Genomic DNA, 16,125 nt, shown 5'->3' with positions numbered 1-16,125 from the left:
CGCACACACCGTGCTCCCGCTCTCATTGGCATGTGGACACGGCAAATGCGGTGCGAGAAAAGAGCAGAGACTGTTTCGGCTACTGGAAGCGTAAATTTAACATTGAGCGTGCAGTAACTGAAAACACCACAATCCTGCAATGCAGGTTTAAAAGTTTTCCCTCCAGAACCACACTGTAGTTTGTCAGAGTAGGGAATACTTGGGAGACAGAGCAACTAAAATCTTCATGGTACAGAACTTTCTGTGCCTCAGGAAAAGAAGGCACAGTAAACACATTAAGCACAAGGCATTGCTGAGATGTATTAATTATAAAATCATGTATTGGGCATTTAAAGTAAAATTTATTCATATCCTGTCTCACACCAAAGGACTTTGTATGGGAATATAAGTGAGAGAGAGATCCCTTACACAGACACATTTCTAGGCATAAACAATATGCAAGAGGAATTGCTTAACTCCGAAAAATGTCACCTGTTTAGCTTAGATTAGACTTATTTAGATTTCTAGTGGGTGAAACAGGACAGATGGCTAATCGATCTTCCATTTTCCTGTTCTTTAAATATTTGTCAAGACTTCCAAGCTATAGTAGTGGACAAACACCTTAGAAGAGTGTTTAATTCTGTGGAAGAAAGTTTTCCTTTAAACAGGAGTATTACCTACCCCTTCATCTCAGGATCCAGTGAAAAGTCTGCTTTAACTTTCAGGTCATTTTCCATTCAGCTGTATATTAAGAGAATCTATGTAAATTGCTTTTTTGTATATAATAAGGTTACTATAGTTAACCTTGCCTGAAATGTTTAATAAATTATGCATTTCTATGAGTCTAATAATTGGTAGTAACTTTTGCTCTCTCTTGAGTTATCACTAAAAACTTTAAATCTCCTTTTAGCTTCCTGGTTTTGTAGTGTAGTATTTGGGTTTTCATTCAATTTTGTATTTTAGTGGGAAGGATACTAGTGTCATTTAGAAGGGTGAAAAACACACCGCTGCATACTGGGGTAATAACAACACTGTGCAACCGGTGTCCGTTTTCAGGTTTTTATATTGCATGGATGAAAATTTGAGGTATGGAAAATAAGGCTGTCTGTCATAATCAAATGTATTCTTCCTTGTGCTCACCAGAAACCATTTTCACAGTCAACTGGCCAAATAATTTAGTGCAGCTGTTTTACCCACTTCATTTTGATTCTTCAGTTATTCTGGATGTTTTGTATCATGACAACTATTAATAGAAGGACAAAATGTGCTAAGACTGAACTTCTTTATTTCTAGCTTTTTCTCCCACACTATAGCATAATATATAACTACATTCTGAAAAAATATCTGCAGAGAATAGCAAGAATATGAAGCCATTTATTTACAGAAAGAAATTGGGCTTCATCCTACATCTTTTACAACTCATATTCAGCACAGATAATAGTATTTAAGAAATAGATAAGCCTAAATCAAGGGAATTTTAGATGCTTCAGAAGCACATGGGGCAACTGAATTTTTGTTTGTGTTGCTACACAAAGAAAGTTAATGAATATGTACCCTTGATCTTTGGAAGCATGTTTATTATTTTAGTCTAGTCCAAAAAGACAGAAGTGGTTAGAATTATGTATTAAATAGATATTAGACCTCACTACAGTAAAATGGCTGTATATAAAAGGAAAATTACTCTCCAGTCACTAAACTGCCAAGTTATTGTTAAATCTTTATCTGCAATTCTCTTTTAGAAACATTCACATACTCAGAATCTTGGATACAATTCATAAAATCTAACTGCACTTTTGTTTTATCTTTGGGCTTGCAAAGCAATCAGTATTCAACAAAAGAAATAAAAATCTCACTACTTAAAGGCATTCAGGGCAGAAATAGAGCACAAGACAATAAAACAAATGTTTCAGCATTTAAAACAATAAGGCAAGATTTTGTAATAAGTCCCCAGCTTTTGACTTTGGCATTCCTCTGAAAAACAGAAATGGAAAACCAGAAGCTTCCACCACTTTTTCATGGAACTGCTGGTGACTTTGAAAACTGCCAGTTGCATAACTGCACTAACTCAGAAGCAAACAGAACAACGTGATTACTGCGATAAGGTGAATGCAAGCAGTATCCATCCTTGGGTTCAGCTGGAGCTTTTTGATTTGTTACACCACTTTGACTTCATGTCCCTTGGAGAACAGGCAAGTTCTGTGTCTGGAGCAGCTCTCGGTTATTCTGAATGCACAGATTCCAGGATCACCCTCCTGCTCTTGTGAAGAGAAATCTCAGGCTGTTAATATTCTAACTCACAGTATTCAAACTGTGATCCATTCAGATTCAGCTGACCAACAGTGCAAATCAAACTTCTCTTTGGATTGACTAAGGAAAGCTGAATACACAATAATGACCATCATTTAAGTTGGAAAAGACCATCATGATCATCAAATCCAACCTTCAACTGAACAGCACCTTGTCAACAAAGCCATAGCACTGTCATGTACACTTGCTTCTTGAACATTTCCAAGGATGGTGACTCCATCTTTTCCCTGGACAGCCCATTCTAATGCTTAACCCTCCTTTCAGTAAAGAAATTCTTCCTGATGTCCAATCTCAATCTCCCCTGGCTGTTTCCTCTCATTTTGTCAGTGGTTGGCTGGGAGAAACCCACATCCACCTGGTTACAAACTCCTTTCAGGCACTTGTAAAGAGTGGTCAGGTCACCCCTGAGCCTCCTTTTCTGCAGGCTAAACAACCCCAGCTCCCTCAGCTGATCCTCACAGGATTTACTTTCTCAAAACTTCACCAGCTCTGTTGCCCTCCTACTGGAGTCACTCCTACAGGTTGTGTTCCACCTTATTTTCTCTCCCCTGTCTGGCTGGGAAGGGGAGTGATAGAGAGGCTTGGCAGGCACCTGGTGTCCAGCCAAGGTCAACTCACCACAACTAGTTAGGTTTTAATGCTATGAGCTCCAACTCAGGCATCCCCCAATAAGGGCGGCCCAGAAAACTGGACTTCCCCAAAAGCTCTGCTTTCACAGAAAAATTAATGGTTTCAATGTATCTAGACATAATTCACAACACAAATTATAAGTGAACAGATACAAGGTAAGTAATCTCACACACCACTAAAGTTACAGCTTGATCTAAGCTTTTTTTATACTTAGAAAAATTTGCTGAGCAGCCAATAACTACATTTAAGCATTTGCATATGTCTTAGCTTTTTATTTTTTTAAATACAATTTAGTTGAATTGTTCAAAATAATGGATAGCAAAGATGGACTCAGGTGCTAGGTTTAACAACACCAACAGCAAAATTTCTACAGTTTGATGAAAATTTTGAGGGTTCAAATTAGCAATGGTTTACCTATTTCGAATCAATTTTTACATTAAGGTTCTAAAGGAACAGTATTAAACCAAATACTCTAAACATTCTGTTCAAAGAAATCTATATTTATTAATAAATTTTAGAACCTTCAGGACTTGGATTCAAAGGTGTAATATGTACTGAATGTAATCTGAAGAGGAAATTCTAAAAATTAGGAGTTTACTTTTTGTGGTATTAGTAAAAAAACATGGTAATGAAATTGTGCCCACTTTCTAGTGGACTTTTTAATCAATCTTTAATTATTAATAAGTTTTCAGGGATATATCCTAATCCAAGTAGATAAAATAACAAGTGCTGAAATATCAGTGTATCTTAACTTTTTCAAAATATTAAAGTACAACATTTATACATTGCTATTTCAAAGTACAAAATTCTGCGGGTGCGAATAAACACAGCGATCTAGCATATAATATTTTTGCTGCAGTCAAGACTTCAGGATAGATAATTTTTTTATCTAACAGCTGAAAGTGCTGACTTCATAGATAGCTGAGTCCATAGAACTGCTAACCAATGATTTAGCTTTTATACAAGGAGACTATACCAGGAAATGCCACCAGGTCTTTAATTATGTGGCTGAACACTATGACTGATCAACTAGTTCTTGTGCAGCAGGCACAGCAATAGGATTGTCCTAGAAAGCTGACTGACTGTTCAAAGTAAATGAGCTTTTGGGATGAAGAAGCAGTCTTTTCAGTGAAGGTTTGACTTTTTTACTGCAAGTATCCATACCAGTTCAATTCTTTCTATCTACATTTCATCCCATACCATAGAGGTCCCCTTCACCTTTCTTTGTGGCATAATTCATGAGTGCAGCTGTACTTAACTGAAGAAACTTGTGGACTGGGACACATCAATAGCATGCCTGTGTCTAATCAAGTCAGCAGCAATATGGTGACCCTGTCTGAGAACAGCAAAGCAGCAGGAGGAAACCTCAGCTTTGCTTTATTTTGTTTATTATATTAAGAAAAAGTCTAGGACTAAGCACTGACAGTTATTTTCTGTTCTATAAAATTTGCTGCAATCAAGCCCCACGAAGTTCATCCATCTCGCAAACATCTCAATCCGGGATGAGTTAAGTTACACAAACAATCTAGCCAACATGTAAATAGTGGGCTACATAAGCAATACAAAGCTTTAGTTTCCCCAAGAATCTTTCAAGTTACTTATTACATCCCTGAAACGGTGCCTTTAACTCATTGCTTGCAGGTGGTGATTCAGATCGTTCTGAATCTGCAATAGGAAAAAAGATTAAAGTTTACATAATAACTTCAACCATAATAATAAAAAGGTCAGCTAAAATTTTTGGTTTCTTCCTCATGTCAAAATACACATAAATTCCACTACTTTTTATTTTGAATTAGCAAGACAAACAAGCTGCCTAAGAAATTTGCAAATCTGTACCCCAAAACAAAGGGATTATAGATTTGCATATGGAATGGGTTGTATCTCCTTTCTGATGTGTCTAGGCCCTATTTCGTGCAAGTAAGAACAGAGAAAGCTCCATCTCAAAAGGGAGCTGCAAGGTGCTCCTGCTGCCAATTGCTTTGGATGAAGAAAAAAAAAAGTACACAAGTAGGAAAAAAAGTAAAAGCACTACTGTCAGCAATCACCTAGAAGAATGAAAAGGACATGGTCAAAACTGAAGGAAGATACACATCTGGATGAAACCTTATTGTTAAGAACATTAAAAACAATCTTCTTTTACACCGTGTTACAGAACCAATCTCAATTGGAATAGCTATGATTGCAAACAAAAGCAATAGAAGCAAAGCAGGTATCATGTAATCAAAAAATTGAAAAAAAAAAACCAACTCAAAAATCAGATGTATCTATATGTCAACCTATGCAGCATACTGACTTTTCAGAAGTCTTTACATGAGTACCCATATTTTTCTTCTCTTTTGCCTAAGTGATATAACCAAACCAATTTCATGCTTACTCTGAAAAATCCTCAAGTTTTCTTTATATCTCAGATGTCTCATTAGAAGCAGAAGAAATCAAACTACCACCAAATTAAAGAAATCATGATTTTGAAATCCCCTTTAATTTTACTCAGAGTAATGGGAAAGAAAAATGTCAGCACACAAGAAAGTTGAATAGAATCTGAAAACAAAGAACAATATTCAAGGTTTTCTTTCATGCTGAGGAAGAGCACTTTTAGACTTCATATCTGAATTGTTGGGTCACTGAACCTCCCAAAGCAAAATCCTCTGCATGATCAGAGTTTGGATACTTAAGTTAACCTTAGAAGGCACTTTTCAAGTTATGCTTTCTCCTTCAGATCCAGACCAAGATCTGGCTTCATCCCTCAGTTTTATGACATTTTTTCTTCTGAACAAAACCACACAACTTCTAGTTCTCTGTTTTCTCCTGATACTCACCTGCAGGAAGAGGTTTTGCACATGAAAAAAAAAAAAAAAAAACTACTCTAGATACATTAATGGAAGACACAAAAATTAATTCAGACAGAACTGAAGTGTCAGAAAAATTAAAATACGTGGCCTCTAAGACTTTCTTACATTAATATATCATGGTCAAGGGAATAATGACAATGCCAGTGTATACAAAAGGATTCCCTGACACAAATTTAAAAAAAAAAAATTCTGGTGCATGGAATGGGAGGTCCAATAGCATTTCCAAACACTGCTATAAAAAGCTGATAGTGCCAGAATGGTTACCAAAGCAAAAGGTCTTTGACAGAAGAGAAATTTTCCCACCCTTTAACCTTTATATTTGTTTCCAAGTGAAGTCATTCATAGCTATTACTATTGTACACGATAAAGTAAGGTTTGAAAGCATGACATTGGATAACTTTTTTCTCTTAAAGTGCTTAAATTCCACTGCCTTTAACAATGTGCATATATTTATTTTGACAAATTTCTACAAGCAGTGATCTATTTCTTAAACACGAGTATCAATGACACTTCTGACAAAACTTTTTGGAAAAATATTAGGAGCAAAAGAATATTCATAAAAACGAGGCAACCAACATTTTACAGTCTGCTTAAATGTAGGCAGGATGGCTGTCTCTCTGCAGCATTTTATGGAAAGACATCACAGAGAAGCCCCTAGATCAGAACACAGAAGCCCCTGGATTGGAACAGAGCATACTGCAATTGTAGAGATGAAAAAAGTCGATGAAAGCGCCTGCCTTTGCTGACTACAAACAGGAGCACTCCTTTCTTTAGCTGGTCATAGGGTATTGTAAACTAAGCACAATAATTCACTGTTTCTCACCATACTCAGAGAGCCACAGAAATACTGAGGCTGCCCTCTGCTGTTACCTTGAGAGTCCAGCTCATTTTAAAAGAAACAGCTTTCAATAACGTTACCTTCAGAGTGCTCACTATTTTCTGATGTTTCTTCAATCTTTTTTTCCCATCCAGTCAACTGCTGCAACCAGTCAGTCCCATAACCATTGCTTAATAATTTGCTAAAATTTACTGCTTCACTTTTTCTCTGAGCAGGCCTATAAATACAAATATATTAAAGGAAAACAAAAGCAAAAAGTAAACAAAATTGGGGACTAGGTGGAAAAAATAGTATTTTGCACAGAAAAGGCCTGACAATATAATTTCTTTCTAATTATAACATAATTTAAAAATATAACCATTTATAGCCTTATAATTTATTTATAAATAACAAAACATATATTCTAAGTGTAATCATCTAAGAAGAAAAACCAAAAATAAACAAACAAAAGTACAGAACTATGCCTGATTTAGTACTGTGCAATTTTGCATGAGAAGAGACATCTGTTTCATTGGAATTTCACATTGTATAATGCTTACACATTCCTGGACTCAAAGACAAAAAGTGCAATAGAATGTGTAAATGAAAAAGGCTGACAGTACTCATTCAGTGGTGCACAAAAGTGAAATTATGTTACAAATTTTTTTCAAATGAATTATAAATTAATTTGACAGTTTAATCACTTATTTGGCAGCATTAACTTATTTCTAAAACACACTAGGATTACTGATGACTGAGCAATAAATTTTTAAGGCAAAGTATGCAAAAACAATTCAGCTGTGCACACACCTGATGATGTGATTACATCACATCATAAATGACATACAAATTTGATTAAAATTCCTCTTTCAGGTGTTCATCAGAGTATATTTGCTCTGTATGACCTTATATAGGCTACAGTTTATATCTTTCCTTAAAGTGTCAGTCCTACTTGTTTCTCTGTAACCTACACTTACAGAACTAACAATGTAAGTTATCATTTTCACCTGTTCACTGGTATTCAGAAAAAACCCAATTTAGAATACCAAAAAAACTCTGCTACATGAAGATATGCCACTCAATGCTTAGTTTTCCTAACACAAAGTTATATCAAATAATTTTCTAATATGAGGTAAGTACTGTTATTTTAGTTGCTTTAGATGCTTTTAAAACTATTTTAGCATCCCATATGATAGCAAATTTAACAACAATAAAGAACAACAAGCACCATACACATATCTGCTAACTCCTGCATTTTCACAAGGAGCAATTTTACTTATACATATGAATAGTTGCAGGCTTAGGTGTTCAATGATTTTCATAAATGTACTACTTACACAGGTGGGAAGGAAAGCTTATTTTCTCCACTAAATTCCTGGCTTGTAGAAACAGCTGGCATTCTGCTTGGATATTTAGGGCTTATAGGTGGAAACTTTACCTGTGTCAGAGAAATCTTGGCTCAAAAAAAAGGAGTTATAAAAAAAATAACCAAAAGATAATATGATAGCATAGCCTTCAAAAGTGAGGGTGATATTAAAGGCCTAAATGTGTTCAAATTTCCATCTCTTATCTACATTATTTCCATAAGTACTAGTAATGGATTATTGAGGAATAACAAAGATAAAGCAGCCTCTTAGTTAGTTATTCTACATGAGATTAGCTGTTTGCTGTCTCCACAATGTGCTCTACACAAGCCTTTCTCTCACAGTACACTTCAAATTAAGCTTCAACTTCAAACTTCTCCGTGGCAACCTCTCATCTTGGTCCATTTCTCTGTATGCAGAATATGAAAACAGACCAGTCTTAAGTCAGAAATTAACTCATGGTTTAATTGCTACTTCTTTTTTAGTTTGTTTGGGTTTTGGTTTTTAATAAAAAAACATAAAGCACCTTATATAATAAGGAAACTGTTGTGGTATATTAATTGGAGGTTTGATATTCAAACAAATACATATATATTTGGGGAAGCCTACAACAGAAAAATCTATTTTACTTTTATCATCTTTCCAATGACAGGCAAAGAAACTCAGTGTTGGCTGAAAGACTGAAACATGACACCTAGAAAGCCAGGGAAAAACAACAGACACTCCAGAACTGAAAGTGGGAAAACCAGTAAGTAGTGGAGAAACACGAGCAACACATACCAAAGCTCTTTATTTTAACTTTGTTTAAAATCAACAGCTACTAAAGGGTCAACGTACCTCCCTCTCAAATAAAAGCATGAAATTAAATATCCTCAACAACTCCCAGATATTTTTCACTAATAATTGCTAAGAAATTCTGAGTTAAAAAAACAAAACATCTTTAAAAACTACTTACAGCTTCCATCATTGGACAAAGTGGACAAGGGGGAAGTCCAGAAGATAGCACAGAATTTTCAAAGCTTATTAACAAAGTTTTTGTGTTACACTAATATATCCTTTTAGTTAGAACCTACATATTATTTGATCATTTTCTTTTTTAAACATGCAACACAGGAGAGAATGGAATGGAGATATTATTTGCAGATTACTTCCAAAAAAAATGGAATAAGAGATATTATTTGCAGATTATTTAGAAAAAAATCAGGACAGGGTAACTAAAAGTGAAATGTATTGCTCTGTAAATTTACAAGAACATTAAGGATAACAATACTTTCCACCTATGTGGACACAGCTACTGCAACAAAGATAACAGAGCAAAAAATTATGAAGTGCAAAAATTAGATGCATGAAAAGCAGTCGTACTTGGATTGCAGACACTACAAAACACCCATGCAAACCTCTATAAGGAGAAGATTCCAAAATGTGAACGCATCAAGGACTTCTCAAGGAGCTTGTGCACAGCGAGTATGGAAAGAGGAAACAAAAGTATAATGGCTTTGAATACATCTAATCAATGAACTAATTAGGAAGCCACAAAGAAAAAGCAGATCTGAATGTTCAGAGAATGTAAGTTTTCCTATTATCTCGAAGAAAGTGAAGCCTGGACAGACAGTTGTACTGATTCTGAGCCAGGATGTCAATGCACACACGTGTAAAGTCAGTGCTGAAACCCCTTCAGACTTCAGTGGAGTCAGACTGGGACATTTGTCAAAGTAGAAGGGATGAGATCAGCAAGAGCATGCAGTGATATCAGAGGCAGCTATGTGAGATGAAAAGGAGGGTCTTTGTCCAGCCTGGAGGTCAAAAACCACATTAGCTGCTTAGAACTGCTTTTCAAGTTTGTTCACACTGCTTGCTGAAGCAGCCTATTTGTGTTTTACATTTCAGAAATGCCATTCCATTCTGCAGAAATGCTAGCACTGCCTTCCCTCTATCACTAGACTGGACCACTTCAGATTTGACATGCAAGTTTCAGATCCAGGACACAATTACCTACAGTTTCAACTGACAAAAACAACCTCAGGTGACATTTGTCACATGCTGAAGACAGGATGGCACACAGGGCAACACAGAAACACAACTCAATTTGATAGGATAAACAAATAGCAGATGGAGAGAGAGATTTCGCTCTTGGCAACAAACAGAAGCACAAGGAAAGGAGGTCTAGCAATTAAAGAGTTAATTAAAGTACAAAGGGAAAGCAGAAGCTAGAGAGATTTTTGACTAGAGACAGAAAAAGGTTCAAACTGTCCAAAATAAAGTCAAGAAAAAGAAAGGGGAGAGGAAAGGCAAAGAGAAAAGTCTTGAAGGCTGCAAGCAAGAGCTTTGTTTTAAATGTTGCCTTTCTTGGCACTAAATGACAGGCTAGCTTATACTGCAGGGATCAAAACATTCCCCACTGTTCAAGTAAACTAATTAGTGACAAAAGTAGCAATGGAACAGATCAGAATTTGGCTTTGGAGGGCACCTGCAATCCATTGAGGTGCTATTTCTTACTTTGCTGGGCAAATTCAGCATTAAAAGCAGACTCTTCAGAATCTTGTGCCACTGCACTCCAATGATGACAGCTGAAGGGGCTTTTTCCCTTTGACAAGTCTCTATTCAGTAGCAGCCATCAATTTTCCCAGATAGAACAAACTGCACAGGGCATTTATTTATTTTTTTTTTACAAACAAACTACACAAGACATGTTCTTGGTTTAAAGTGTTTACTTTCTCTGTGAAGAGATGGCAACAATATACTGTAAAAATTACTAGGTTTATTATAAATACACATTTATTAATCTTGGATTCAAGAAACATGACATAGAATATGTACTGTGTCTGGCTAGTATATGAAGAACAATGGATATCTGCAGCCAGTATGGTAAGATAAAAGCCTTTAGATGAAATCCTGGCTCCTGTGTGATCAAGGACAAAATTTCAAATCTCTCTCTGAGGTAAAATCCCCTCCTCAGATGAGGAACCATTTTGCAACAGCACATACATACCTAAGTACATATGCATATATACACAGACATTTCAGACAAGTGCCTGAAAGAGAGGACTTTGGAGATGAAGGAAAAATCTTACCAGTGCCACAGAGATATTGCAAAATGCTGATGCAAATTGTGATGACACCTCCAACTGACCTCTCACCCATACAGGCCTCCTCCCTCCTTCCTAAAGTCTGACAGCTTTTTCAACCCAACCCAGCTGAGCCATAAGATGCACAGGCAGAAGGATCACTGAATCACAGAATAGTTTGGCTTAAAGGGTCCTTAAAGACCATCTAGTTCCACCTCCCCTGCCACAGGGACACCTTTCACTAGACCAGGTAGCTCCGAGCTCCATCCAGCCTGACTTTCAAGATTTCCAGGGATGGGGCATCCACAATTTCACTGGGCAACTTGTGCCAGTGCCTCACCACTCCCACAGTAAAGAATTTTTTCCAGACATCTAGTCTAACCTACCCTCTTTGAGTTCAAATCCATTCCCCTTTGCCCTGTCACTACATGCCCTTGTGAAAAGTCCTTCTCTTTCTCACAGGGTCCCTTCAGGTAGTAGAAGGTCATAACTAGGTCATCCCAAAGCCTTCTCTTCTCCTGGATGAACAATCCCAATTCTCCCAATTTCTTCATAGGACAGCTGCTCCATTCCTCTGATCATCTTTGTCCTTCCTCTGGATTCCTCCCACAGTTCCCTGTTCTCCCTGTGCTGGTGCGCCCAGAGCTGGATGCAGCACTGCAGGTGGGGTCTCACCAGAGCAGAGCAGAGGGGCAGAATCCCCTCCCTGGTCCTGCTGCCCATGCTACTTTGGATGCAGCCCAGGACACGTTTGGCTTTCTGGGCTGGGAGTGCCCATGGCTGGGTCATGTCCAGTCTCTCACCCATCAGAACCCCCAAGTCCTTCTGGGCAGGGCTGCTCTAAGTCTGTTCATCCCCCAGCCTGCGCTGATAACAGGTTGTCTCAGCACAGGTGCAGGACCTTGCACTTGGTCTTATTAAGCCTTGTGAGATTTCCATGGGCTGCTTCTCTCTGAAGTCCAGAAGTCCCTTAGTTTGCCATGAGCACAAAGGCTAAATCCTTCATGCAGTAATACTCTTTGCTGATTTGCAAAATTCCCATGTAATGGTGCCCTGGATCTCCAGTCCTCCTCTGCACAGCAATAACCACAAGGACCAGCAGAGATTTTAATACTTCAGAACAAAGCAGCATAAAGGCTTAAACCTTCAGAGCAAAGGGCCACTTGGGAACAGTGTTTTCCAACCCAGCAGAAGAGGTGGTACCCTTGGGGGTTAAATGGTTTTGCACTTGCTCCTAAGTGCGCCCTTTGGGATTTAATATGTCTCTTCTGAATAACTGCTTAGTCACACTGGACTGAAAAATATTTTCAATACATTCGGTCTCATACTACCAGAAATACTTGAGGTAGTTTGCTGCTGCAGTGTCACCATGAAGTCAAATAAATGAATTGAATATTCCTTAGAAATTTGCCTGTGGTGTTTTGGAATACATTACTCTTACCTTTCAACATACAGGATGTATGGCGAAAAACTAAAATTGAGACTCTTTAGTAAGGTTAGTTCCATTGTCTCACTTGGAAGACTCTTTAGGAAGGTACTCTAAAAGCATGGGATAGAAACTTCCCAAAAGAGGATATTCAAAAAGTAGCTGTGAAAGAAGCACCGTGTGACATTTCAAGATACATGATACACTCTTCAGTGTACAACAATGATACTGTGAAGTACAGCCAAATGAGAATTGGTGGTGTGGAGGTAGAGCTAAATGTACCAACACAGAATCTATCTTCTGAGGCACCTAATCTTACAGAAAAAGACTTGGTAGATTTAGAACCTTAGGAAAAACTTAACTTCAGCTTCCAGGAGAATAGTGCAAATTGTATATGAGGGCCTCAGCATATTCGCAATTTCAGCTGAATATATAACATATATTCACTTTGTATTTAGTCCTAAATAAAGCACATGACTGAATGAAACTGGTCTCAACCAAACTCCACCAAAACTGAAGTGAACCTCAGTTTCACTTTACAAGTCAGCACATGGGCTTGAATTACTGTCATCAAAGTTTGACTCAGAGCACCAAACACAATTGGTTCTTAAGTAAGGGAGTGAGGAACAGCACTTCCTCTCCATCCTAGTTCAATTCCTTTAAGAGGCACAGCAGCAAGTCAAGTTTTTATTTTCAGTGCCTTAAATCTATGATAGGAAAAAAAAAAAGAAGCTTCACCTACAAGCATCAGGCAAATTACAGTTTAAACATATGCTGCTTGTTTGCCTGTTGCCACAGACTCAGCAAACATTCCCAAGCCTCTTCAGTAATGAGGTGTTCCCATTTACACAAGACATCATTCTGAATTTGCACTAGTTATTCATCTCAGAAAAGGCTGAGGACTTTTTCCCCTAAAATATCCAACATCTACCCTTCTGTTGAAGAAGGGAGGTACTACTGTTCAAGCATTGTAGTAGTGTCCAGGTGTTTTCAGGTATACCACAAAGGCCTATGGTAGATGCAGCAGCTGAGTTTCCAGAGGATATTTAAAAAACATAAGGCTTCAGCATCTAAACTGGGGAGAGGCAAGGAGGATAAAAGAGGGAGCATGGTAGAGAGGTCTCCAAGACAAAACACCGTGTCAGTACAGAAAGATTTGTTTGGGGCATAGCTTGTTCTATACTTGCTTTGTCTTGGATACATCTTTCATTCAAAGACAGCACAGTATCTTTGGGAACTCCCTTGCATTTCAAATTAAATTAAACTCCTTTGTCAGAATAGTCTTCTATTCTCATCTTCTTTCTTCCTCACTCTAGATTACTAAACAAGATGTCTCTTCACCCAAAATTAATTGCAGGAGAAATAAAGCATAAGAAGATAGAAAATAACTACTGCTTTTTTATTTATAGTGAAGATATATATACCATGTAATGTGATGGGAAACTGCATTTCTGGTTCTCACACTGCACCTGCAGCACTTAAGAAAACATGGTCTTCTTCTTGTTCTCTAACTGCAATAAAAAAATTGTTTATGGAATACAGAAACTCATATGGATTACAGCTTCCCTCCTATTAAAAGCAACAGAGATGGGTTCACAAACTCTACAAACAAAGCATCATCACAGTGTACCTCTCCACCCTACCTTGTTTTTCTCTGCATTTTCTTGGTTCTCAGCTTCCCGCTGCCAAACACTTTTTGTATCAAACTCAAAAGGCCCTCTTCTTCTCTCATAACTCTTACCGTGATGGTCATCAGCCATAAGCTCTCTGTGAACCATATAATCTGGTAGAGAGGAAACACAGCTCCTGCAGGCAAAGATTTAATGCTTGCTTGTACAAGATATACAAATCCTGCACTTTAGTACAGAAGCATTCAGAAATGTTAATAGATGAAGAGAGAGGTCAAGATGTGTTGGGCCTCAGCAATCTTACCGTGGTTTCTCAGTCCCTGCAGGACTGGCACAGTGTGTGAACCAGTCAGGGGCAGCATATGCTGCTGGAGGGGACTTCATTACCACAGGAGTGTAGTGCTTCAGTAGGTCTGGAGAGAAAAAGACAAAAGCCAGGACTTTTCTGACTTCTTATCTAGTTGCAAAAGCACTGCTTGCTTTTTTTTTTTTTTTTTAGATTGCTGTTTTATCAGGAAGAAATTAATTTCCTCATTTTTTCCATGAATTTATTTCAAAAGTCCAGAGGATCTGGACTGTAGCATCTATGACCACTTTACACTGGACTCAAGCAAAGCCAAAGAAAATAAAGAAAAGCCAAAGAAGCAAGACAGATGCTCACCAGGTCGGCCTCCTTGCTTTGCCAGCCTCACATAGGCTGAATCAGTCTCTTTGATCCTCTTCCTGTGGCACCCAGACAGTGGCACTTCATGGGGAGCTCTTGAAAGGTCACTGAGACCCAGAATCTGGGAGGGAAGTGGGCTCTTCTCTGGTTGTTTCAGTGGCATGGGGTATTGCTGTCCTGCAATAATGGAAAAGAAAATATTTATGGTAAAAGTTAACTGATAGCACCCTTTTTTCAGGCAACTTAACAAATTGATCCCGCCTGGAACATGAATGAGGTGCTACATTTCATCGTGGAGACAAAAGACCAGGCTTGCTCATTCTGGGGGATATAGGACAAGCAATTTCTAGAGAATCAGATGCAAAACACTTTTGTTTCAGTTCTGAGACAACATTCAAGTTTTCCCGTAAAGTGCTCTCATACAGAGGATCGAGGATCTTGCCTCTTCATGCAGAAAACTATTTCCAAAGACACATAAAAAGCAGTGAGAGGTACACTAGACAGCAAAAAACACTTCAGCCTTTGGTTTACTTTCCTTCACGTGTACTAACTAAAAACAAAGACAGTAGCTGTCCATTGGCAGGTCTTTATTTGTAAAACCAAACCCGATCTCCAAATTAAAAAAAACAAAACAAAACAAAACAAAAAAAAAAAAAACCACCAAACGCCCTACTTCTCCATACATTACTTTGTCAACTTCTAGTGAGCAAAAGAAAATATAAACAAATCCTTCAAAATGAGAAAATGAACGGCAGATAAATAAGAAAAAGCCAGCACGAGATACTGTGCCATAAAAGATGCACAGGCACTTACCGGCGCGACTCCAGCTGCGGCTGATGCCGTTCGTCGCTGTAAGGACACCACTTCCAGGCAGCAGCTCGCTGAGGAGCTCCTGGCACACACACAGCCCAAACCCAACCCCAAGAACAACGCAAAGCGCTGCCGCTCCCCGGGGTCGGGGACGCAGAGGCATCAGCCCGCTCCCGCTGCCGCCTCCCGGGCGGGTCCGTCCCCGGGCGCTCTCCCGCTGACGCTGCTCGGAGCCCCGCTGCTGCCGTGCCCGCAGCTCGGAGACCCAAGGGAGATTCCCCGAGGGGTGACCCGCACCCCCGGGAAAGGGGCGGGACGGAGCCCGAAGGGGAGAGGCGGGCGGAGCCGGGCCCGTCAGGGGCGGAGCGGGACAGCCCGGCGCTGGGAACCTCCCTCCTTCTTTCCTTTCTGCTGGGAGGTGGAAGTTCCGCCCGTTGCTCGCCCCCAGCAGCAGTAGGGGCGCAGAGCGAAGTGGGGGCCTCCCGGCTCGGGAAGCGGCTGGAGCTGTGCCGGGACGCCTTCCTCCCAAAGAGGGGAGGACGCCCTCCCACTGTGTCCGTCCGCCCGGACTTGCCCCTACTGAGAA

At 39.0% G+C, this 16,125-nt stretch overlaps 1 protein-coding gene across 1 annotated transcript; it reads right to left on the bottom strand.

The window, feature by feature from the left end:
• Window positions 1-3,425: 3,425 nt before the first annotated feature.
• Window positions 3,426-15,827, bottom strand: C1H7orf57 (chromosome 1 C7orf57 homolog). The gene is made up of 7 exons (XM_059855233.1): window positions 15,543-15,827; window positions 14,727-14,906; window positions 14,370-14,478; window positions 14,081-14,243; window positions 7,920-8,020; window positions 6,684-6,820; window positions 3,426-4,581 (listed from the first exon to the last, which is right to left on the bottom strand). Exons 1-7 carry the CDS (start codon window positions 15,700-15,702, stop codon window positions 4,511-4,513), a joined length of 921 nt encoding a protein of 306 aa, XP_059711216.1. The 5' UTR covers window positions 15,703-15,827; the 3' UTR covers window positions 3,426-4,510.
• Window positions 15,828-16,125: the final 298 nt, after the last annotated feature.

The sequence above is a fragment of the Haemorhous mexicanus genome, chromosome 1 (genome assembly GCF_027477595.1).
Source record: "Haemorhous mexicanus isolate bHaeMex1 chromosome 1, bHaeMex1.pri, whole genome shotgun sequence".
Lineage (NCBI taxonomy): Eukaryota > Metazoa > Chordata > Aves > Passeriformes > Fringillidae > Haemorhous > Haemorhous mexicanus.
The sequence above is the reverse complement of the archived record's forward strand: the minus strand, read 5'-3'. Positions and strand labels throughout refer to the sequence as shown.